The 26,283-nt window shown below is 39.5% G+C and overlaps 1 protein-coding gene across 2 annotated transcripts in view; it reads left to right on the top strand.

The window, feature by feature from the left end:
* The window catches only part of hsd17b4 (hydroxysteroid (17-beta) dehydrogenase 4), a 32,610-nt gene that overhangs the window by 4,266 nt on the left and 2,061 nt on the right, over nt 1-26,283 (top strand). For both annotated transcript variants that reach the window (XM_082553973.1, XM_082553974.1), the window contains exons 5-23: nt 48-69; nt 289-335; nt 547-631; nt 3,636-3,823; nt 5,105-5,196; nt 5,344-5,368; nt 5,500-5,628; nt 10,179-10,291; nt 18,077-18,189; nt 18,461-18,584; nt 19,555-19,606; nt 21,242-21,313; nt 22,672-22,775; nt 22,895-22,960; nt 23,318-23,387; nt 23,528-23,634; nt 24,571-24,657; nt 24,763-24,849; nt 25,035-25,173. In XM_082553973.1, coding sequence (XP_082410099.1) covers nt 48-69; nt 289-335; nt 547-631; nt 3,636-3,823; nt 5,105-5,196; nt 5,344-5,368; nt 5,500-5,628; nt 10,179-10,291; nt 18,077-18,189; nt 18,461-18,584; nt 19,555-19,606; nt 21,242-21,313; nt 22,672-22,775; nt 22,895-22,960; nt 23,318-23,387; nt 23,528-23,634; nt 24,571-24,657; nt 24,763-24,849; nt 25,035-25,173 — 1,722 coding nt within the window. The remainder of the gene's footprint in view (nt 1-47; nt 70-288; nt 336-546; nt 632-3,635; nt 3,824-5,104; nt 5,197-5,343; nt 5,369-5,499; nt 5,629-10,178; nt 10,292-18,076; nt 18,190-18,460; nt 18,585-19,554; nt 19,607-21,241; nt 21,314-22,671; nt 22,776-22,894; nt 22,961-23,317; nt 23,388-23,527; nt 23,635-24,570; nt 24,658-24,762; nt 24,850-25,034; nt 25,174-26,283) is intronic.

The following is a 26,283-nucleotide window of genomic DNA, read 5'->3' as shown; positions in this document are numbered from 1 at the left end:
GTTACAGTTATTCACTGACTTTAATATCTTACATTTATTTTTTCCAGATGTTGTTGTAAACAATGCTGGGTAAGTCCTCTAATAGCAACAATCACACATTTTATTTTCTTATTTTCTTATTTATTATTAAAAAAATGTTTACTCATATCATGTGCTATTAGAATGGCCATTTGGTTGCAGTTTCCAGATTCATTTGAGCATGCAATATTAGTTTATTAAAAAAGGGGGGGAAAAATCTAAATGCAGGAAAAAAATGCTAAAACCCTTTCTTTGCTTTTCCCTACCAAGAATACTTCGTGACCGATCATTTGCCAGGACGAGTGATTTGGATTGGGGTAATTACACTTTAATTACATATTTACTTGCTTACCTCTGTGTCTTCTTTTGTTTACCTCACAATGATATATGTAGATCAATATGTTTTAAATTGTGTTTAAAACCTGCCATATGCTTCAAACCACACCGTTCTAATGCTAAATATCAGAGATGTGTATTGTTATGCATTAATGTTTACTTGTGTTTTTTACCTCTTACTCTGCATCACAGACCTCATTCAGAGAGTTCACTTGAGAGGCTCTTTCTTAGTGACTCGAGCTGCCTGGAACCACATGAAAAACCAAAAGTTTGGCAGGTAAGTAGCTCAGCTTGTAACAGCTATTGACGCAGGTAAAACTGTGTCATCCTCTTATTATGCAGGTAGGATATTTTTCTTTCCTTAGATCTGTCAAGTTACAGTATCCTCAACAGGCAACATTACTGGAGTGTTATCAAGACCTCGGTACCATGTGATGCATGTTCATACGTCAGCAACAGTACTAAAGATAGGCCGACAAAAAACTTTGACTATGATTAAGTGGTCTCTTGAGGATAATTGTCATAGACATATTCAGATGCTGCTTTAGTCACTATTCTTTAATACAGATAGACCTCAAATGGTGCAAAACAAAATTCCTATCTTGGGTTGTTTTTGTATTTTGATGATTTTTTTTTTTACATACTTTTATTAGCATGATTTTTGTGATTTATGGTTTTGTTTTTGCTTTTTTCTCTACTACTTTTACACCATAAAAACTGCTGGATCAAGACATGCAATGTTAGAAAGAGTCAGTAAACCTTTTGGAATTACCAGGATTTGTCTGTGACTAATACAATTTAGTTTTATTTTTGTCTAATTCCCAAAACACCAGCTTGATGTTCCATAGCACCGTTTTAATATTGAAATAATCAACTTGTTCTCAACCTGAAGTCATTTTACGAAAGCTGTCTTTTGCCCATAAGGCACCGTACACAGAGGGATTTCAGGAATATTTTAGAGATCTGCAAACACTGCAAACAGATCTGGGGGTGCCATTAGCATTAGTCCCATTTTTTTTTTATTAGCTGTGGCTAACGTCCAGCTGGCACCTTAGTGTATTGCTCTTAGTGCAGCTTTTTACTTTCCGCCACTCATTATTTGTAGAGAGATGACTGAACAGCTGTGTCGAACTTGACCACATTGGAATTGTGGTGAAGTTGCACATCTGTTCCATATGAAGCTTACTGCCCACTCCACTGAGACTATCCTACACTTCTTTTGCCTTATCTAAAATAATTTATTTCTTTGGCTGCCTTGGAGCAAAGCGGACCACAACCGAGTGAATATATCAGTTGTGTTTATGTTCTCCTTTGAACTTTCTTGAACTTGTACTGAGGATATGTACAGACTGGCTTTGGCGACAGTTATTTTAGATTACAATGTATAAATGTATACATTGTTTATTTGGAACTGGTGAAACAATTAAGTTTCCCTTTTTGTTTCATGTTTTTCTATAAAAGCTGAAGATTTTACTTTATTATATGTTATATATACCTGTGTTAGTTGTGTTGTTCTTCAGTATATTCATCATGTTCAAGTTCGGACAGTAAAATAAATAGTATTTGAAACAAAATCAACCTTAATCTTCACTTAGGAGCAAAAGTGAACCTTTAATCTTGACAGAAATTGTGATTTGATTTATAACATACTAATATTTTTTCCATGTCGCTCAGCCATTCTAGTGGATGATTGTTACTAACTTGAAACAGTGATGAAGTTAGCAGATGAAGTTTGTATTGATTTTTGCTTTAACGATGCTATGCGTTGCTTATGGAAGATAAATGATGACAGCGTCGACTTAGACAGACATGCAGTGCATATTCCGGTGTTTGATTAATGGGGGTTTTACTAACAGGCCTCTGTTGCATGTGCAGCTAATAACATTAGCAGTGGCTGTTTTCTGGAACGGAACTGTTATTGAGATTTTTATTAATTACAGATGGGCTTTTCGTGACATGCAAAACAGACTCTGAACAAAAGCCTTTTTTTTTTTTTTTTATGTTCAGAAAAAAGTCTGTGTTATAGTTTGCAGAGGAATGTTGCTCAAGTGTTATCATAGGTAATAGATGTCCTTCTCAAGTGCACACAAACCATTTTACACAAATAGCATCTCATAAACACTAAAGTAACATTTGTACTGCACTGAGCTCAAGAGCATCTTATTACTGTGTAGAATAAAAAAACCTTTGGAAATAATGATGCTGATATTGAATGAAGGTTGTCCGGCAGCTGTGGTTGGCTGCTTTTTGGTATAGTTTGGATCTACTTGCCCCAGTTAGAGCAGTGCTTCTCAAACCTTTTTCTGCTATGCCCCATTTCAGAAGACAAGTCCAGGCTCCACACCCCACATTTTATTTATTTTTTAAAAATTATTCCTCTTCCAAAGAGTTCTGAGTGATTCGCTTTAGTTTTAAACCATCTATAACCCAATAACACAATGTCCCCGTCAGTGGGCCACGAAGAGGTAATTAAATGTTGCAAAAAAGGATGTACTGACATCTTACAAGAAGCTGTCCACCACCATCATCAGAACACCAGAGGAGGGACTGTCTCGAGAATGAACAATGTCAGTAGAGTTCCAGAAATGTATAGAAATAATGTCAAGCTTTATTAAGCCTGTTCTATAAGCACATCTTGGTCCACCGCCTTACACTTTGTGTTTTTTGTTTTTCATTTAATTTGTCATCCCTCTGTATTTTGCAGTGCTCATGGGAAATTTTAAAATCCAATCTCGGTGTGCAGTCACCTCAAACAAAAATGTACGGTACATTTAAAGGTAAAACCACAGCAGAAATAAATGAAATGATAAAGGTCATAGCCTGACTCCCCTGCTCACTCACTATATGAAAACATGAAGGAATACACTTACATAATGTGTTTATGTTCTGGATCAAGTCCCTGGTGCAACATTTTATCATGCGATGCTCTTTAAATATTACTGTGCTGAGACTCTGAAAACTGACTGAGACATTTGAGCACAGAAATTGATATTATTATACAGAGTACTGTATCTGATGACTGTGTTCCTCAGAAGTCTCCTGCACCTAATGTAGCGTTGTTTATGATGGTCACCTTGTTAAAGCTAGTGTCTGTGTAAACATGCTAGGATTGCATGACTAGATGCTTACATATGCACGTTCCTGGGTGTAAGCAGGCATGAAAAATATCTAAGTCTTTGTAAGATTGTGTGTGGCGAGGCCGTCTGGGTCTCTTATGACTCCTTCGTGATGCCTGTCACTTTGCATTAATCCTAACGTTGCCTCCGGTTTTCTGTGGCCAGAATCATCATGACTGCTTCAGCCTCAGGGATCTATGGCAACTTTGGCCAGGCCAACTACAGCGCTGCCAAGCTGGGCTTGCTGGGGCTGGCTAACACTTTGGCAATCGAGGGTCGCAAGTACAACATCCACTGCAATACGATTGCTCCTGTTGCTGGGTCACGGCTCACAGAAACAGTCATGCCTCCAGGTAAGAGTAAAAAACATATATTAACATATATGAACATATATATTGTATGCAGCTGGTCTATATGATGTAGGTTCACACACCCTTACAGATAATGTTTTTTTTCTCCTTTTATCTCATTGAACAGGCTGAAATGGACAAATGGGTTTTAACCAAAGCATTTTTTGAGAGCAGTTGCCTAATGTAATACCATGTAATGTGGATTTACAAAATTTGAGGCAACAGCACTCCCGTTCAACATGCAAATTTTTCATCTAATATTCAAGAGCAGTGTTTTCTTGCTTTTCCAAGGGCCATGATGAAATCATGCACCCTGTGAGTGCTTTAAAAGTTTTAATGTGTCAGCCCTTTATTTTAGCAGGCGGCTATGTCCTCCTTGCATTACTGTATGTGTTGTCTTCCAGTATTAAGAGAAAAAGTAAGGTAACAAATCATTTATAGTTTTTGTGTTGAACACATTTTAGAAAGAGGGCATACAGCATTGAATGCCTACAATTAAGATTAAGCAACTAAAGATATAGAATTGGCAATCTTATCTTGTGTATTAATATAACACAAAACAAAAAAACATCACCCTTAAGAATAACTGGGACTGGGAATGTTTTTCCAACCCCTGACTCGGTATTTGTAAAAATCTGAACGTCACAGTTACACTGAGCATGCTCTGTGACTGCAGCTCTGGAATAAGAAGTATTAAGTGAATTAAGGGAAAGGTTTTGTTGCCCTGCCGTGCCAGCCTACGGTAGCATCTGTCGCACACTGCGTTGTGCCAACTGTCACAGGGGCCTCACCTTAGTAAATGACTTGGTTCCATATGTTTGCTTTCACTCACTGACACTTTTCTAAAAAAAATTAATGACAAAACCCATCTTGCTAAGCAGCAACGTGTTTAGTGAAGCAGAAGGGCTTCTTTTTACCACTAGGGTACAGATATTTTCAGCACACACAAGGGATATAAAAAAAAAAAAAAGTTTAAGCTTGTGCCATATTTTCTTTTTTCAGTTAATTCCAGCATGTTTAAGAAATATTTCGCTAACAGATTGCTAGTACTAGGACTGATACTGACCTGGTCTCATGAATTCAAGCATTCTGTCTGTTTCTTCATGTGAAGCCAGTTCATGTTTTTGCCATCTGTCTTGCAGAAGATTATAAGTTAAACGCAAAAACAAACAATATGTAGTATTGTACTCCATGTATAAATGAACCAAATGCAACATATTTTAAAAATCAAGACCTTCTTTGCCCTTTATTACAGATGTAAACCAGATGTTTTGTTTTATGTAGATCTTGTGGCGTCTCTGAAGCCTGAGTATGTTGCTCCTTTGGTCCTCTGGCTCTGTCATGAACAATGCCAGGAGAATGGAGGACTGTTTGAGGTACTGAAACTGTCACTATACTGCTTGTAGCTTTGTTTCATCTTAGAGAAAAATAATGTACAATAGCATATTCTTTTTCTATAAAGAGGCAATATTTCTTAATCTCCATGTGCATTTGCTCTTCTCTTCATGTTTGACTCCCTTTAGGTTGGTGCAGGGTGGATTGGTAAATGTGAGTACTGTGTGTTTTGTCCAGAGGAAATGTCTGTATGCATTTGCCATATTCATTAGTACCCCAGACTGCTGCTACAGTATGTGTGGGGTTTATACTGTGCCATGACCCCTGTATTTTTGTGTGTGTAGTGCGCTGGGAGCGTACTCAGGGCTATATAGTGAGACAGAAGAACCAATCCATGAAACCCGAGTCCATCAGGGACCACTGGGAAAAAATATGTGACTTCACAGATGCCACCAAACCTGCTAATATGCAAGGTCAGTGATGCACCAGGCCAAATACACACTTACGCAATTGGTAACCTACAGAAAAATGTATAAGTGTATTGTCACACTTGAGGACAATATACACACACACACGACTTCAAGTCCGTCCTCATGGGTTTTAGCTGTATTTTTTACTATATTAAAATATGTTTAATACAGTTTAATCATAAAAGCAGATTGTTTACAATAACTAATACATGGCTCACAGAAACGGTTATGCCTTCAGGTAGGAGTAAAAAAACATATATTGCATGCAGCTGATCCACACACTCTTACAGATACTATTTTTTTTTTCTTTTATCTTATTGGACACACTTGAGGACAATATACACACACATGACATGACAAAATATGGGCTCAGAGAGAAAATAATGAATAAAGACACTCTGAATAGGCAGGCTTTTCCCCCTTTCACTCATAGTGGAGTAAAACTTAGTAATTCAGCCTAAACAGGCAAAGATGAGCTAAATTGAATTAAAATGAATGCTGTTGAGATGCTTGTCATTTGGATTTTGGATGTGATTTAATTGTTTTCCGCTGAACTTGTTGTCTGTGTCTGGACATTAAAATTACCATCATTACCTGAGGCCTCAGTCAGATCGTTTTATTGATCTTGCAGCGAGCAACTGGCAACCACTGCACTGGCGAGTAATCTGTACTCCCCAACTGGTTGTGAGTTTGCTGGCAGTTGCTAGCATGACACTGGTTATAAAGAGGCTGCACTGAAACCTTGTGATTGCTGTGGGTGCTAACAGGGAATCATTAGTTTGCATGGAAGATGCCAACTTGTCTTGCAAACTAATTACTAAGCAGTAATGAAACTGTGAGAAATGCAGTGCAATTCAGAAACATAAAAATGTTTACCAGTCTGGATGGGCAAGATACCCATGGCTGTGAATGGGTAAATGAGACATGTAGTACAGGTCGGACTTGAACCTGGGCTACTGCACTTTCACCATAGGCTTGTCTGCTCCCCGCTGAGCTCAAGTGCCTCCCAGAAAGTTTTTAAGTTAAAAAACATTACACTCTGAAGTGATCAGGTTGTCTGAACATGAACTCACAGCACTGCAAGCCACTGTGGCGTGTGCTTTCTCTGAGCAGATAGTCGTCACAGATGTGCTCTAGCGTAACGTTTCACCAAGACTGCAAGCACGGCTTTTGACAGTTTCACATGTGAATTATTTCATGTTACTGAAGCTCAGTGGTCTTATCCTTCAAAGTAATTGACAACCATCAGATTTGTCCATCATTGTTAAAAGATGTAAGAGATGTAAGCTTTTATGAAAATGTAAAACACGGTCTTTAAGAATTGATTTCTTGCCTTTAGTCTTGAATGGTCATTTATTCACTGTGAGCTGAATCATTTCTCTTCAAAGCAGTAACCACGCAACACAGACCAGAGATGAGACTATTTTCACAGCGGCTTTCCTTATTAGTGCCCGGATCACACTTTCACACTTGTTTGACTCACTCTTTGTTGAGTCAGAATTATTCAGATTTTAGATCATTACATGGCTACATAATTTGCCCTTTGGTCTTGGAGTAGTAGTGGGCTAACTTTGTGCTACTCTAAAGAAATTCATGTCTTTCATGTTTTAGTAGTATGGCCTTAGTAAATGTCTAGATATACACAACCTTTGAGTCATTTTCCACAATACTGGTTTATACCCAAATAAATCTGCAGTTTTGTTGCAACATTTTTATGTGATATTGGTTGATTGTTAGAAGAGAGGGAAATAAAAAAGCAGTGTTTTGAGACCTGTCTTTTAATTAAAGTTATGATTAGCCTCTTTTGAGTGGAACCACTTTTGAAGAGCTCAATGAAAGGAAAAATAAAAGCACCTGGCTTGTTAGCCCTCATGTAGTCATGCTGTCAGGCTCAGCGCTTATGAGGGTGATAACCTTCTGAAATCATCTGTATTTACAGTGAGTTGGGTAACAATCAAAGACTGAGGACCAGATGGTGGTGGAGATGATGTGAATGAGGTGGAGAAAAGAAGCCAAGTTCAATATGATGTTGAGTGTGAACGAGTGCAGTATTGTTCAGAAAAGAGCTCCAGCAAACAAGAGGCTGGCGATTGTTGATTATTATTTCTCTCCACCTCCTCCACCTTATCCTTCCTTTCATATCCACATTCAAAGAGAGGGTGGCGGTGTTAACATTAACAGAATGGGGGTGGCAGTCCCACAGGGCACTAGCTGGTCTCATTAGCATGGCTTTGTAGTACCACCTCATTTGTATCTTATTTGTTGCTACCTCTTTTTGGTAAGTGCCTGCCGCTGAGTGACGGTAATAGGATCTCTGGTCTTCTCAGTCTTACCCTGGTCCCGGTCCGTGCACGTTTCAGCTATTTTCCTTTGTTCATGCAGCAACAGGTTGAATCAGCATATATATTTAAAGAGTTGTGTTGCCTTTGTTGTTACATTTACACTTTTTGGGTGTTCTTAAAACAACCTGAGAACCCACAGTGAGGACTTGTGCAAACAACTGTTTGAATAGAGAAATGTTTATTCTGCAGGTACATAAGGGCTCTCATGTATTTCCATTTTAAAGCTGCTTCTGGATCAGTATGTTTTAGACTGAAATTCATTTATTCAGCATTTGCATAGTTTCACTGAAACATGAACCCCAGGCTTGTTGTTCTATAGCTGGGTTAAAAAAAAAAAATCAGTCTTTGCAGTTTCCTAACTGTGAAACCAGAATGAGCAACTACACATAAGAGACAATTGAAAGAATATTTCGAAATTCAAAGACCTCTCAGTGCAATCATCAACTCAGAGTGAGGTTCGAAATACGCAACCAAATTCCTGTTTTGCAGCCTTTTAACAGTTAAAAAATAAATGCTAAAGAGCTGAACATACTAGTACATGCCCATGCTGCTGTATTATTTCATCTGCTCATACTGATATTTAATCACACGTAGAAAATGTAATTACAGTAATTGTAGGTCTCTTGCAATGCTCAGGTCCTGCTCAATTATATAAATGTTGTTGTAGTCTGTTTGGTTGTTGCTAGGCGACGTGATCACATAGTATGTCATTCATAATTCAACCTTTTGTAGATATAGATTAATGTCATTGTCATGCCATTACAGTGATACAATGGTTTTATAAAGTATTATAGTTGCATAAACAGTAGAAAACTGGTCATTTTAGCTCATTGGTAGGGTGTATACTGATTATGCCATAATATACAAACCTCCAGGGGACTAAGATGTTCCTTCAGGCTTATAGAGGGAGACTTTTTGCATTATATTAAGAAAGATATGTTTATTTAGAGCCGATATAACCTGGAAGAAGGTGGCTTTATTTCCATTCATTTAATATATGCTAAAAATATTTTTTAGAGCTGTTAAGTTGTGTCGTGCATTGCTTTGATGGCTGGCTGTTGTCTTGGTAACCTTTTAATATACTTACTACCAGCTCATATGATCACCAATGAGTGATACTGTGCTCTCATTGGTGGACAGTTCAATTGCTACCCTGGATGTTGATCAAATATTTTTGCGTTCTGCCCACTTTGTGTTTGACTGTGATTTAGATTGTTTGACTTGAAGTTGCCAGATTGATTGATTACAGTTCAACCGTTTAGTTTCTGCAATACAGATTGGTTTTTTCTGTTAATGGTTTGTATTATATTGAATTAGTTATAAACAAATTGCATCTATTCAAGTTTCACTATTTGGTTTAAAAAACATAATTATATTTGGCTGTATACACAAACTATATATAATTTATGTGGAGCAAATTCTAATATGTAATACATGTGAAATGGCATGCAGTACCTAGATGAGGAGTATTTGGTCAAATCCAGCATGATGGGGAGGGGAAAAAAACAAGCAGTGCAGAAGGAATTGGGGAGGCACCAGTCTTTCTTCTGTTTGCAACACACATGCATGCAAACTGTATACTCGGCTGGAGACTGCCCGGCATGGTGAAACACACTCAAGATACTTCTTAGACTTGCTGCACAGCTTGGTGTGTGTGTGTGTGTGTGTGTGTGTGTGTGTGTGTCCAGGTCCCAGCATGCTGCTATATAAAACGGCTCCCTGAACTACTCTCCTTCATTAGCCGAGTTGTAAAAACCACACCCCACTCTACACAATATGCTTAATGAAACATTTGACATTTAGCAGATGATTATGTTGATGCTTATTCGTTATATTACCAAGAGCTACACGAGAAGACTAATTATTATTGTCATGCCTTTACAATATATTAAGCTAAGTGCAGCATCTAAATTAGTGGCACAATAAAAACAATCTGTGTAAGTTATTGTTCGCATAGATAAAACAAACCTCACACAGTTGTTTTACAAATGTCATTGGTTTTCCTTTAAGACGGGCAGTTTCCTCTTCTGTAGCAATTGTTGATTTCTACTCGTATAAGAGAGCCAGTTTCAACACTTCACCCATGCTGTGTTTATTTCCAAATGAAAACAAAACTCTTTGACTATTGCTGAGGAATAAATTCATCTTGCTGAGAAGTAACATGATTATCTTGGTTGGCTAACAGCATGTATCGCTCTCACATTTATTTAGAGTCTCTGCAGTCAATGGTGAGTGTGCTGTCTCAAGTGGAATCGCAGGGTGATGTTGGTGTGAATCCAGCAGCAGCTGCAGCCTCTGCAGGCTTGGGATCAGGGATTGATCCTGTAAGTAAAATAATCTGTTAATGTGTTTTCTTGCTTTTTTTTTCTTTCTTCTTTAGTTCAATGTTGATATAAAACTAAATCATAAAGTTTAGTTTTAAAATCTGTATTTACAAGAGTCCTAACTGCTGTCTCTTGGCTGCTGTGCTTTATATGAAATGTGGAACATGAGAAACATCAAAGGTGGATGTGAGATATCAGTCAGATGTAAACAAAAACTCAGAGCAGCTGTTTATTAAATGGTTTGCAAAATGCATGGCTTTGTCTGGAGGGGATCACTGCATGTGTTTAATACAGAGCCAGTGTATGTTAGTAAAAGTGGAAGTAGCTACTGTGACAGGTCTAACTGATTTGTGGATTGATGTTTTGAAGGCTTTGCCCTAGCATCTAGGGCATCTATCCTAGCATCTGACTATAAATCGAAAGACTTTCATACTCTTATAGTAGCAATTTGTCCACGACATGGTATCAATGCCTGAAAGGGATCAGGGTGTGGAACAGTTGCATCTTCAGGTACAGAGTAGCATTATAGCATTTGAGCTAGCTGGCAGGAGATATATATGGAACAGTTTAGATAACTGTAGACATAGCTTTTAACCCTCTCAAGGCAGGCGTTGTCAATTTGCAACAGTTAAAAACTAACAACCTGATTACCCCACATACATATTTTATGAGTTTTTTTTTTTTTTTTTTACTCAGAAGTACCACTGCAGGACTTGGCTGTGCATTAGCAACAAAAAGTTTAATTTGAGCCTGAGAGGGTTAATTAAAAAACATCAGGACTTTATTATCTAATGCATCTGGGATGCATTTAGGAAACATGAATAAAGAAACCCATATCCATTCATGCTTTCCTTTTTATGATGTAAAAAAACAGACATACAAGATGTTTTTTAAAGTCTTCCACTGTTTCCTGGCTTCTGCAGTTCTTAACCTTATTGCCATCGGTGTTACTCAGTCATCTGTTTTGTCTTCTTCATTTAATTTCTATCATTCTTCCTACTGAGACTGTTCTACTCTCTGATATAGCTGGGTCATAATGACACATGCAGCTCTAAACAGTGTTTCAAATATGGCAAATCATGACTTTCTAATGTCAACACATTAAATTTAGTTGGGAACAATAATAAACCACTCAGAAACTGCTTCTACGACATGCATGTGTACTTGGATGTCACCTGTAAATATTGGATGGTACCAGACAAGAGCCTGCTCAAACTAGCTTTTAAAATGTAAAGTTCCTAAGCTGTTGGAGCACCACAGAGCAGCGATGAATCCCTGGATATGTTCTGCTTTACTTTACTGTGTTTCCTGTTACTGAAGCTCAGAAAAGGGAACTTGTTACAGCTCAAACATGGCTGAGTTCCTAAAAAAAACACCAAGCTGCAAGTAGTGCTGCATCCCAACATGGTTCTCCACACAAATGGCCAAATTGAGCTTGCATTGAGCTGCATGTAGTATGCAGTAGTTAAACTGACCAACAGATGTCCAAAATGCTACTCAAACCGAATTCTCTTTTTGCACAAATATTTATAAACTTATTTTGAATTGTGTTGCCGTTGTGCATTGGTTAGGTAATGCATTGCTTAAGAATATTATTAATAATAATAATGGATTGCATTTATATAGCGCTTTTCGAAACCCTCAAAGTGCTTTACAATTCCACTATTCATGGAATAGTGGAATTCCTAATTGGAATATTAGGTGCTAGATGATGCACAGTGAGGGTGTTTTAATGGTTCAGTGGTTACAGTGTACACCAAATGCATGCCTATACATTTCTGGACAATATTTGGGGTTTTCAGTAAATGGCCACAATGGATTCATGTAGAAATTAAAAAAAAAAAAAAGCTGACAGTGAAACATTTGTATAATGGAATCAAATGTCTAAAAACAATAAAGAAATATGAGCACTTGTGGAATGTTTGTATATTTTAGAATCAGATTTTGTTTGATTTTTTTTCTCATTTTACACATAAAATGTTTTATAAAAAACAAGATTTCAAAACTATGTTAAACAACAGCAACAAAACTTTCATGCACAAGTATGAAATAAGATAAATAGGCCTGCAACAGGCCTGTCTAGTGTATATCCATACTTTCACCCAGTTGTAGGCTCTAACGACAATAAATTGTACAAGTCAAAGATAATGTCAGTATTACTAGCTGCCTTGGCTAAATAATTTTTTCTTCTGCTGTGTCTTATGGTTGCACATTTTGTTTCTTGGTGTTTTATTGATTTGCCTTCTCAAAATTACCTTTTTTTTGCAAACTGTTCTTTTAAATCCTGTGAGTCATTAACAGCACTTACTAGCCAGGTTCAATAATATCATGATTCAGTGCCTAAATGTGAAATGAGGTATACTCACTCTTGTGTATCACTGTCCTCTCTGCTGTGGCTCTCTGAGCTTTTGTGGCTCCCTGGTTAGGAGATTTGGAACAGAGTCACACTGTAGCCTCAAGACAAACATCACAACCGTGTCCTCGGCTGACGTTTGTGTGTGTCTGTGTGTAGTTCTGCCCACACATGCTCTGCTAGTTGCATTTGTGCCTTTGTCCTTGTCATGCTAAGAGGTACACACACTGCTTAAGTTATCAGCTGTGCTGCTTCTGTATTGCTGGCATGCCATGGAGCTCAATCTGTATACAGGTCTGATAGCCCAAAATATTATTTGTTGTAACATTTATGTAGGCAAAGCAATATACCAGAGGCATAGCAAGGTTAAAATATAGAGGTTTTTATTCTAGTTTAGTGCCATGTTCATTCGACAGTAGTAATTATGGTAGTGTCATTGAAATATCTTGGTTCATACAGAGACGTGTTTCTATGTTGTTTTCTAAATGGGGTGAAAAAGAAAAGAAAGCACCTTTTTTTCATAATGCAATTCAAACTCCAGGTTTCAAGGTTAATCTTTCTAACGCTTCCATAAAGCAGACAGAAATAGAACTCTATTATATCGAAATGTATTTATTATGTTTATTGTGTGAGCCATATATTTTTGTTCTTGCACTTTTTACTAAAGTAGGTTGGCCTTATTCAAAACTCAATAGTCTTTAGTTATCTTATATTAGGCCATAGTGCAGCCCTGATCTGTTTCATTCTATCTGACTGCAAGAGACTGTATGAAATAACTGGATATCCATCGCAGACATGCACAGGGATGAAGACGTAATGCTGTCAAAATTACATATGTGAGCTAAGTGGTGCAAGCAACCTGATGAGGTATCTGGCTTTTTAACAGGCGTGCACAATGAGGCTGCAGGCGTGCTGCTAGAAGCCCTGTCCCAGTGAAAGGATATATGGCGGTGTGACAGTCGACCTGTTTGGTGTCTCAACATTTCCAAAGCAATCTACTGTTCTTCTCTCCCTTAAAACCAACTAGGCTACCAGAGCACACACTGGCACACCCCTGGCCAGATTGCCTGCTGTATGTCTTCTCTTGCTTCCTTTGCTCATGCGCTTCACAGGATAGAGGGATACATACTGACCAGGGAGGGTTTGGTTCCCAGTGATCCCACTGAGTTTTGATGTCCTATCTCGGCTGCAGGGGTGTGTTTTTTCTTCCACACTCAGATCCCCTTCATCTATATGTATGGTCACTCAAGGGCTGGGCAAACCTTTGAGTTCTTGTGAGGAAACCCGGGCCCAGACCATATTAAATAATTGGGCATCATCAGTTAGGGTATTGTATTACCAATAGGTGAAAGCTCATTTCCAGCTGATGTAAAGATCAACATGTGGTCCCTTAGCAGTGCTCTAAGCTTGTATTTCCAAATGTTACTGAACCACCGGCTCTCAGTCTTAACTATCCAAGTGTATGTCGCGCCTGTCTCAGCCCATCATGTTGTGGTGGATAATTGTTATGTTGGGTGTCATCCTCTGGTGGGTCATTTTCTGAATGGTGCTCTTTGCCTTTGGCCACAACATGCTGTCACTTCCTTCATGGAAAACACAATTGTTCTGGAAGCTTCGTCTTCTCCATCCTTTGAACCCCTCGAGGGGAGTTACCAGAGATGGTTATCTGGTAAGACTGCTTTTCTTCTCACTGTTGCATCAACAAAGCATGTAACTGAACTTCATGTCCTGTCTGCTGCCATGGACTGTTTGTGTTGTCATCCTAATGGGCGTGGGATTGCTTTGTTGCTCATCACTTCTTTTCTTTCCAGAATGCTGTCCACCTGTCATACCTATTATTTTGTCTGCCTTTGGCACTCAGAGAGGGGGCAGAGGACCTGTGTTATAATGTCAACTTTGCCCTTTTCAGGCTGTAAGACTGTAGATTGGCACGAATGCTGAGTTCTATAACGGATGCATTCTTTGTCCGTTATGGGCACAGGAAGGGAACTCCTTTCACACTCGGTTGTTGATACCACTTCAGGAGCTTAAAGACTTTGAGGTTTCCAAATTCTGTGCCGCTGTTGGTTGGGCTTCCTTCTTTGCCTGCTTCTACAGGGGTAATATGGCTACCCCCCACCCCCCACCCCTTTTCCCTGCAGTCTGAGCTTGTGGTGAGTGGAGATCCCCTCTGACTTTGTGGGTATGGGTCATCCGGGTATTTCATGCCGTCTCTTGCAGTCAGGAACAATGGAATGAAACAAGAGTTAAAACTGTAACTAAGGGTATATGAATTCTGGTTGACCGCCAGAGTTATTGTAGGAATTTTGATGATTGCTGGGTGCATGTGTCACCCAAGACACACATGTGACTTTCTTGGTATTGTATTGACCTCTCTCCACATGCAAGGTGGATATCAAGGTATTTCATATATTCATATTTCATGGCTGCCATTCAGTCTTAGTTACATTCATACTCTTGTTTTAAATCCTCTCGTCTTGAGACAACAGCAGTTGTGTGCCTGGGATGATCACATTATCCTCCTTCTCCTTTAATACATAAAAAGCTAAGTGTAGGGAAGGAAAAAAAACTGTCACAAGGTAGTGAACTCCTAGTGCCGGTCCCAATCTGGGATAAATGTGAGGATTGTGCCAGGAAGAGTGAAAAGTCTGTGCCAACCCAAATATGTGGATCCATCTGCTGATAACTGCTTGGGGAATAATGAAGCAACTGCAAGTACTCCTTTAGTTTTAGGTTGGTGTACTTTATCAGAAATTGGCAACAATAGTTTTAATATAAGGAGTACAAGTATTATAAAAATGCCCATAAAGTGCGCTTTATTATTTGTGTAACTTTAGTGTTATATTGATATATTTAGCAACATGGTTTTGCATGACTAACAAAAATATCTGAAAAAAACAATAGGACAAATGCAAAAATCTCAATCATGACTTAAAATGTGCATCAGTTTCAGGTGGAGGTGAAACAGTTGTTATGGATTTATCAAACAGAATTAACAGAGTATTGTGTATCATGTGTTTTGATCAACTGAGTAACAATTAAAATTTTATCACCAGTCTGACTCTTCATTGGAAAAGCAATAATTAATATATGAGGAAAAAGTGGCAAAATATCAGCAAGCTTAATTTGAAGTTACATATTTGTACACTGAATAATAGATGGAAAGAAGAGAAACAAAAACATAGATCTGCAGTGTGGAGCAGACAGTAAATGAGTGAAGATAGACCGGATAACAAAGCTATCCTTTTGCTTTAAACCTTTTTTTTTTTTTTTTTTTTTTTTCCCCCCTCTCCCATATCATCTCACTCAAATAACTGACTAACTTGACTTACTCCTACACAAGCCACTACTGCTTTTTATCCCCGCTCCTCAACTGCAGCTTTAATCTCGCCGTGTGCATGCAGGAGAGCAGGCACTAATAATATTCCCAAGTACTGGGAAGCTGGAATTGGTCTGAAAACACACAATTCCCCACATCTGCATTTAAATGCAGTTTTAATTAAAAACTGCTCTCCAGAGGCCAGGTTTTATGATGTCTTTCGATCAGCTGAGAGGTGATATTATGCAGAGTGTGAATCGCACCATTCTGCCAAGCAATATTGTTTCGAACAATAGCTGTCTTATTTACAGCACAGTGGCTGTAAACATGACAAATGAGTAACTGCAGTACTGCTGTGACTGTAATGTTGCCAGAGATGTATATTTATAGTGCGCTTTAACTGGATTTCTTGTATGTCTTAATAATACTTGCTAACATGAAGGAGTCGGCGGGACCGTTTCACCCCCTTTCCTGCTCTGTTTGAGTCAGACACTTAATACAGTTTGTGCTCTTATGTGTCGCGTACTAGTGCTTCAGTACAATGATAAACAACATTCATATTACACAGAAAGCTGCTTCTGAGAACCCCGAGGACCTTCATGCTTTTCCTGGAATATGTTTTATCCTTCAGTTAAAAATACATTTTTAAGCAGTTTTGAGTTTATAGGATGCACTCAAGCATATTTAAATTTGACAATATTATGCTGACAAATAAAATATTTATTTAATCAGACCTCAGTTTCTAGGATTGAGAAATGGCATTTTTATCAAGGCCTTAAAATTCTGAAAAAATTATTTATTTTTTGCACCATCCTTTCAAAAGATATTTCTTCTTTTGGTGGTTTCATGATGAGTTTCAGTCAGGCCGGAGAAAATTATTCAGATATGCTATATTCATAAAACTTCTACCAGTAACAACCTCCTACCAACCTCACCCAGGAATTAACGAGGGCTTTAAAATATTTACAATACCGCTGAGGCCTTTAAAAGACATTTGTGACTTTGTCATTAACACTCGATTACTGCGATGGCGTGTTCAGGAGTTTCGGTTCATTTTCCGGCTGCTCCTTAAGAGAAGTGCAAGCACAAATTTAACATGGTTCAATTTCTGGCCTCCCTGCGCTGGCCACTGTTCAAGACCAGGATTGTTTTGGACTGATTGTGCTGATCGCTCACAAAGCTCTGCCTGGTGCGACACAGGAGTACATTTCTGAACTGCTGATTCCTTTCAACTCTGAGGTCCCACGAGTCCTCAAACTACCTCCCTCACAGATCACAGCCAAATCAAATATGTGATCATCTGGGGAGAATCTTTTTATATCTTCTGATGCGGTCTCCTTTTGTAATATTTTATTAGCATTTATGCATACTTTTTTGTTTTCTACGTGGTTCTTGTATATTAAAGAATAAGTTCAGCAAAATCTTTTAAGACAGCAGTCAGGCTTTGGTGTGGACACCTCTTTTTCAGACCTGATGATAAACTCTTTAATGCGCTTGTAATGTGATGGGTGATTAAATCTAATCAAGTCAGAGTCAGATGAGCGAAGAGGAAACGATCCACAGTAACGATTAACTGCAAAATTTCTTTGTGTTACTCTAGACAGCGACTCACTGCTTAACAACAGCCGAGGGTGATAACAAAAAAAGAGTCTTTCTAACAAATTTCCTTCTAACTTTGGAAGATATGCACTCACTTGTTTACACTGGATGTCTGCAGCCTAATTGTTGTCAGATTGAATAAATTTTTGAAAGAGGGAGGGGTGCATTTAAAGATTTATCACCGGCACCTGAAGCGAAGCAACAGATCTTCTCATAAGCCGGCATTTCATCTGCTCCTCAGTGTTTTCTTAAATGATCGTGTTCATTTCAGCGTCCTAAAAAATACATGTAACCATTTAGAAATGCCTTTTCTCTTGGTGTGTCTGTAGTTCCATTACATGGTGTACTGACACTGACGCATTCACTCTAAATGTTTGCTTGATCCTTCTTACCGAGTAGCTGTGAGGCTAAACCATTATGGTGTGATTTTTGTGATGCAACTTGTTTTCTTTCTTTAAATTACACCTTTTTTTGTTTTAATCCCCTTTCTGTTTTCTCTTCTTTCTCTTCTCAGACTAAAGCAGTGGGACAAAAACTTCCTCCAACCACTTTCAGCTTCAACCACACCCAGTGTATCCTGTATGCGCTGGGTGTCGGCATGTCCACCAAGGACCCAGACCATCTGAGGTGTGATTCTGCATGTGTTTGTGTTATTGACTGTAGTTTCCTCAGTAGTTGTAAAAAGGCAAATTACATGAAACTGGACAGAAAATAATGCTAATCATGGCTTCAATCATTACTGTTACCTTGACCTGCATGGAGGGGGAAGAATGCGCTGGATTCCATCCACGCTGAAACGCCTGTGCAGCCATCTGTGCTGTTATTTTTATCTGTCAGCAACCTATTCCTACAGAGGTATGCTGTTTCACTGAGCACTAACACTTGCATTTTAATGTAGGTTCCTGTATGAAGGCCATCCGGACTTCAGCTGCCTCCCCACCTTCGGGGTCATTCCCTCCCAGGCAGCTATGATGGATGGTGGTCTGAGCTCAGTCCCTGGACTCAACATAGATTTTACCCAGGTTAGAAAACGTGCATGTTGATGTCTGCTGTGTCTGTATTTGTCCTTGTGTGCAGCTGAGTTTGACTTTTGTTGTTGTTGTACGTACATGTTCGTATCGTACGGGATGCTTTTAATTATGCTAATGCATCCCATCGGCGGTTACGCTTGCATCTCTTTGTCGCATCTTTGCAGCAAGAGCGTGAGGGAGCGATACAAGGATGGATAAGCCGGAGCTGCCGAATGAGAAATGCTTAACACCCCAACATCAGTCTTAAGCGATGTCAGTTAGCTGTGATGCGCCAAACAGCTTAATCACCTGGCCTTTTATATATTTAGATTCCTAACTTTGTTAATGGAGCTGATGATTTATCATCTTCGTCCTATTAGCAGCACCAATCACTGGCGTTTGTTCTTTCTTTGCATTGTTTGCACAATAACGCACCACATAGCTGTCGACAAACGTGTGTATGTTTTAAAAACAAACTTTGTGAGACGCTTCAACACATTAGCGTTAAGTTATCCCATATATTCAAATGTGTTTTCACACCCGGGGTGATGGCACATTGTTTGCATCTCGCCGTCTGACTGTGTTCTGTTTTATTATCTGTTGATCCATATGCACAAACACTACAAAGTAAGCGCTGTAAGAATCAACTGTCACACGGAGGTGAGGAGTTTATGCATCACGCCACTTGATTATAAAAGCTCTTAGTTCCTCCAGAAGCTTCCTCTCTAGTTTCCTCAAGGCAAGTTCATGGATTTAAAAGATCATGGTAGAGAGAGGGGGCGGGGCAGTGACAGTTTCTGAGTATTGGGAGGAGAGGAAATACGAGGAAGCACAAGCTGGCATTAAAGAGCGGGGGAAAAAAGCACCCTGTTATAACACTTTACAAAGTCTTGCTTAAAACAGTAACTGAGGCTTTATGCCTCTTATAATTATATGTCGCAACTGATATATTCGTTTTTCTTTTTGTTTGTTTGTTTTCTAGGTGTTGCATGGGGAGCAGTACTTGGAGCTTTACAAACCTCTGCCAACTTCAGGTATTTTCCCTCTGATAATTCTGCAGAAAGAATTGGTTTTTTTTTAATTGCTGGAGAAATTCTGGGAGATGAAGCAGCTTGTTTACAGCTGCTGACTCTGGCAGCTGCCGCTGCTGCCTTCTTGCAGGACTTGCTCACAGCTGCGATGGCGGGCTCTCTGTCCTTGCAGCTGGCTTGCAGCTCTCGAAGCTGGCAGCGGCGTGGAGCTTTGACCTGCCGAGGGTTGGGAGCATGTTTGTAGCTGAAAGCGCATAAGAGACAGAGCGTGAAAGTTGTGTACGGTTTTTGTTTTTTTACAACTTGGCATTTCTGATCATGTGAGGCATTTTGCCGTAGGCCAGATGTGTGCATTCTGTAGCTTTTACAGTTGTTACAGTCTCATTACAAGATATTATTAGATTCAGTTATTTTGGCCATGCCTGCAAATGTTTGTTTGATGTAAAACGCACAAGCAAAGCTCAAGGTTGTCCAGACATGGAATCTACAAAGTTTGGTTAAAAACTTCATGAAACGTGAAAACAAAACGTGTCAATCTGCCCACTGAACCCATAAAAGACTGGAAAAATTAACTTACTGAGATTATAACTAAAGTATTTTATATAGCGCTTCCTTGTGGCTCCATGGTGTACTGGTTGACACATTTGCTTTTCACAAGCAAGATCCCTGGTTTTAGACTGGGAGGAAACACAGCCAGCCTTGGGGGCTCAGAAGCTAGTGTACTCCCACTGCCAGTCTCAAGCCTGATAAATAGGAGTGTTGCATCAGCATCCAGCATAAAATCGGTGCCAAATCAAACATGTGGATCCAGCCACTGTGAAAAATGAGGGAGCAGCCGGCGTTGTTGTGATTTAGAATTGAATATCGACTCCAAACATTTATTTCTTTTAGCGTTTAAACATTTCTGCTTATTAAAAGCACTTTTAGAGCCTTTTTGTGTCACTTTAGCCTAAATCACACTGCAGTGGATAACACATTACATACAGCAAGGGACAAGTTTAGGTGTATTTACATGGATGGGTATTTTCAGTCTCATTTTTTTTTTATAATGAGTCTAGAAATCTAAACTCTGATATGACCGAGGTTACCTCAAAAGCATTGATGCATTTTGCACGTGTCCTATAACAGGACTAATAGGATTGTGAGGAGCCCAGCTCTGCCTCATGCGTTACCATTACAGAGAACGGCTTTTGTTTTTCTTAAAGATGAATGCCTCAGAGTTTCTCACAGTAACCGACATGTCCTTGCTTTGTACGAAGTGATCATTAAAAATACTTATTTGAAACCAGATGGTGTTTTTTCTGGTTGTAACACCCAAAACTCTATTTAGTTATCCATTATTTAAGACAAGGAGAAGTAGCACACCCTTGTGAGTCTTGGTGTTTTGGCTTGAAAATTGAGTTTAGTAATTAACCTACTGCAGATTAACTTTCTGACTGACTAATCTGTAATTGGAGAATTGAGGATCCAGCACATGCTACAGAGAGGTTTAGAGATTTGTCTCAAGGCTTTTAGAGTTTGTATGTTTACAAAGTATTAATTGACCTTATGTCAGATACTTTGACTTAAAACTAGAGAGGTAATAGTTTGCAGGGCTTGGATTAAATAAATAAATAAATAAATAAAATACATTTTCAGGTAAACTTACCTCTGAGGCCACGATAGCAGACGTGTTGGATAAAGGATCTGGAGCCGTCATCCTCCTGGATGGTAAGGTTTCTTTTTTTCTTTTGCCATATAGGCCAAGCAGGTGATATCATTTACAGTATTTATTCCATATTCATTTGTTTTTACCACTTTAATGTGTTTCTTCCTGAGAGTCGCCTCTAAGGCTGAATTAACACGCAGTTTCTCACTGCGTAGAAATCGTGTACTGCACAAGGATGAGTTTAGCTTTCTGAATCTCAAAGACATCTCACTTCAAAACATAAAAAGTCTTCTGGGACTGTTTTGCTGGACGTTAGTTGAACATTCAGATCTATTGATCTGCTGGGTTTTTTTTCACACATCTCACAAGAGAAACTATGCAGGGAGTGTCCGTTATCTGGACAAAAGTGTCTTGCTGATGTCAGATAATGGCCAGACCGCTTCAAGCTGATGGAAGAGAAACGTTAACACAAGGAACCATTTGTTAAAATCGGAGGTATGCAGAAAAGCATCTCTGAATGCACAACACTCGAGTGTTGAGTGCCACTCTGGCAAAGAGCAGGAATCTGAGGCTTGCACAGGTTCACCAAAATTGACCAGCAAAAGGTTGCCTGGTCTGAGTGTCGATTTCTTTAGCCACATTCAGACTGTTGGATCAGAATTTGGTGTAAACAACATAAAAGCATGAATCCAATCTAGGGTGTATCATCAGTTCAGGCTGGTGGTAGTATAATGGTGTGGGGATGTTTTCTTGTCACACTTGGCAACAACTGGGCAACATTTAAACGACTTGGCCTACCTGAGGATTGTTGTTGAGCATGTCCATCTTTTTATAACCAGAGTGTCGTCATCTCCTGATGTCTGCTTCCAGCAGGATAATGCAGCAAAGCTCACATCATCTAAAACTGATTTCTTGAACATGTCAATAATTTCATGACCTCCACATTCTTAGGCATGTGGTGGAGCTGGAGATTCAGCTCTTGGATGTGCAGCACCTTGTGATACTATTATATGACCTATATGTAATTATTTCCAGCACAGTACGTTTACAGTAGGGGCTGGGAGTGGTTCTCTGCTGTGAGAGACTGCGAAAATAGTTAAGAAGAACAATATTTCTAATTGTAAGGTATCTACGGTATGCAATATAGTTTATAGATTTGGAGAATCTTAAGGCGTGTGTGTGTGTTTGTATGCAGAGGAAAAGACTGAAACTACTGAGTTATGAAATAATAAAAGGTTGTATTTTATTTTTTTATGTGCAATTCATTGCAGAAGTAAGATTTTGCATGTAGGGCTTTAACATAAAGTGTAGTAGTAGTAGAAGATCATTGTGGATTTGCTTTTCCTTAAGTAAAAGGACATGAATGCTCTCTCTGGCTCTGATATTTGTCATTAACTGCAAGAAATTGTGCTTCCTGCAGTGAATACCTACAGTGGCAACGAGCTGGTGTGCTACAACCAGTTTTCGGTGTTTGTTGTCGGTGCTGGAGGCTTCGGAGGAAAGAGAAGCTCTGAGAAAGCCAAAGTAAGTTTTCTGTATACAAGCTGTTTTACTAAAGGGACAGTATAAGAAAATGTAAAATAAATAAATAAATAAATAAAAATGTTATCACATGTCAAGTGTTTGTTTTGTGCTGCTTCCAGCCTCCTGTTCCTCCTCCTAAACGCTCACCAGATGCTGTTGTGATCGATTCAACCACAAGAGACCAAGTGAGTGAGTCTGTGTGGGTTTTGCCGCACAATAAATTAGCTGCATTTATAATATATGGGTGATATCGTGTGGGTCTGAAATAAACGTGAAGTTTTTCAGAGAGGCAGAAGTGTTTGGGGAGGGGGGGTGTGCTGACTGTGTGATGCAGGGGAAAAAAAGAAGAGGAATTTAAAACTAAATCCCTTAAGCAATTTAAAGGGCTGTGACTGTATTACTTCAAAGATATTCCTATTTTAGGTATCTCTTCCATTGCCTTCATGATAATTTAATTTCATCCAAGATCTGTGCATGAGAAGTTCAGGGGTTTATGAATTAGATATAGATCTAAACAATTTCTGTTTCCCCTGTGGTCACAGGCTGCCTTGTATCGCCTGAGTGGAGACTGGAACCCTCTTCATATAGACCCCAGCTTTGCTGCTATGGGAGGTTAGAGTCTAACATGTTGGGTTTTTTTTTTTGTTTTTTTTTTTAAATTTTGCTTAGGACTTAATCTTTGTCTGGTATTTTGAATGCATTTTGGTCTTATTTAAACGTGACATGCTGTACTCGACGTGCTCTCTGGTCAGGCTTCAAAGCTCCCATCCTGCATGGCCTGTGTTCGTTCGGCTTCGCTGCGAGACACGTCCTCAAGCAGTTCGCCGACAACGACCCCTCCAGGTTCAAGGCCATCAAGGTGAGCGTAACCTGCGATTTTAAACTGTGTGATCCTGCGAATGAGGCTTTCGAGTTCATGCGAAGACTACTTTCGTGATTTCAGAGAATGTCTTACGTTAGTGGTTCCTCTTTGATTTTGAGGGTGAAAAGAGCTGATGAGTGGTTCGTTACTCTGGTCCACCCTCTGTCTAGATGGTTTTCTCTAACAGACAATTACTGACAGATATCATCTGAACCTGTCATTCAGACTGTGCGCAGAGAGGCTTTCTTTAGACGAAGGAAAAAATCATTTGATTTCGATCATCTTTGATTGAGATTGAAGTTTAATATTCCAGAGACAGAATAACCTCAATAAAAATGCAAAAGTAGACCTGCAAAATTAATATTCTGCCATAAAGTATCATCTTCATGGTCGGAAACTTTACCGAGATGTTAGACAGCGTTTAATTTTGGCCACTTGTGCAGCTGCGTCAGCTTCTTTAGACAAATTGCTTTCCAGGTTAACGTCATCCGTTGCACCCGACAGCGTGACAATAGTTTAATATTCTCTTATTCATTCCCATGACGTCTCACACTTCAGTAATGGACTGATTCACATTAACGCAACATTTTATAATCTAATTCTGTGTCAGATTGCTCCCACCTTATTTCCATCACAGCACGGCTCTGCTGTAATGATGTGTCACTGAAGCTTACTTCCTTTTTTTTTTTTTTTTTTTATCTCCGCAATACCGTTGACACTGTTTTATGGTGTCATCTCCTGATTTCTGTCACAAGGCCTTTAAGCTTTTTGATGTGAAATTCCTTTTATGCTTTGGAAATCTTTTTTTTGTGATGGAAGCTTGTGTGCAAAAAGGAGTGAGAAGTGAAGAGTTAATATGGCTACCATCTCAGAAACCTGTATCTGCAGATCCGCCACCCTCGCTCTCCTTAACCGCCCGCCTTTGCTCCTCAGGTTCGCTTTGTGAAGCCGGTGATGCCGGGTCAGTCACTGCAGACTGAGATGTGGAAGGAAGGCAACAGAGTTCACATCCAGTGCAAAGTGAGTGTCTTTAAGTTTGGCTTGGATACAATCAGAACAATTTTAGGGATGAATGGGTAAATGTTACACTACAGTGAAGTTTCAGCTCCAGTCTCTCTCATCCAGGTGAAGGAGACCGATGCAGTCGTGCTGGCAGGAGCCTATGTGGATTTGCACGGAGCCTCAGGAGCATCTCCAGAAAATCTCTCTCAGGTACATCAGTCGGAAAATACTCCATTCAATTTTACCTAACTCTGTCCTAGAGCACCTGATGTCTTTTTTCGTATTTGTAGGTAATTTGGACAAAATGAATTTGTACTTGGGACATATCACGATAATGGATCCTGAAAATGAGAATGGACATGAGCTTTTAATGTCATTTCTACTTATTCGTGCAGGGAGGTGGCCTTCAGAGTGAGCTGGTGTTTGCAGAGATCGGCCGTCGTATCAAAGACGTGGGCTCAGAGCTGGTCAAGAAGGTGAACGCTGTGTTCGGCTGGGAGATAACGAAAGATGGGAAGAAAGCGGCACAGTGGAGTAAGTCTACTGAATGCTTTGAGAATAAAAATATAACTTTAGTTCAGGTAACTACATTTGATCATCAGTATAACATAGAGTCAGTTTAATATCAGGTAGCACAGGTAGTCCAGCTCCTCCAGGGTAGCACATCTACATGTGCCGCCTCAAGGCTTTCTGTCTAGTGGAGGAGAGATCATGAGGAGAGCTGGATGGGATTGTACTATAGTGTCAAGTTCCAGTGTTCTACAAAACGACCTTCATCATGACAGTTGCACAATGGCGAGCACAGATCCTTAAATGAAGTGTGTGCTCACAGCCGGGCACCATGCAGCTGTGCAATACCATTCCTTTTCTAGGGGCTGTCTGATTGCTTTGCCAGTGGATCTGTTGCACCAAAGGAGGTCTGATGCAGCGCGGTGGTTGTATCATATTTAGAAGGTCCTGACTTATATGTGGAATAAATAAATACTACAAACATCCCGTGGAGTATTTTTGCAGATTACACTGTGATCTGCAGTGAGACACGGAAGGAAATCGAAGAGGGCGTGGAGAGGTGGAGGAATAAAAGTCTGTAAGGAAAGGTGTAACAGCGAGAGTTTAAATACCTGAGGTCAACCTTGCAAAGCAACAGACAGTGCACAAGAGGGCTGAAGATGAGAGTGGAGTGGGTGGAGACAAGTATCAGGGGTGATTTGTGACTGGAGGAGTGAAAGGGAAGGTTTCTAAGATGATAGTGAGACCTGCTATGATGTATGGTTTGGACACAGTGTCTCTGACAGAAAGACAGGAGGCGGAGTTGCAGATGTTAACATTTTTGTAAGCAGGATGGAGAAGACTAGAAATGAGTGCATCAGAGGTACAGCTAGAGACAAAGTAAGAGATGAAAGGCTGAGATGGTTTGGATGTGTGCAGAGGAGTAAATATGGAGCTGCCAGGGAGGACGAAAAGAGGAAGACCTCAGAAGATGAATGGATGTAGTGAAGAAGGTCATGCAGAGGGCTGGGGGGAGATGGGGGGAGATGGTGCGCTAGACAACTCTTAAGGGAGCACATGAGTAAAGAATAAGAAATAATAAAGATTTGAACCTTTTACATGCAACTTTTGGAAGTTGGTTCAAGTATTCCAGGC

The sequence above is a fragment of the Aulonocara stuartgranti genome (assembly GCF_965226115.1).
Source record: "Aulonocara stuartgranti genome assembly, chromosome: 12".
Lineage (NCBI taxonomy): Eukaryota > Metazoa > Chordata > Actinopteri > Cichliformes > Cichlidae > Aulonocara > Aulonocara stuartgranti.
Note: the sequence above shows the minus strand (reverse complement) of the source record. Positions and strands in the feature narration are given on the sequence as shown.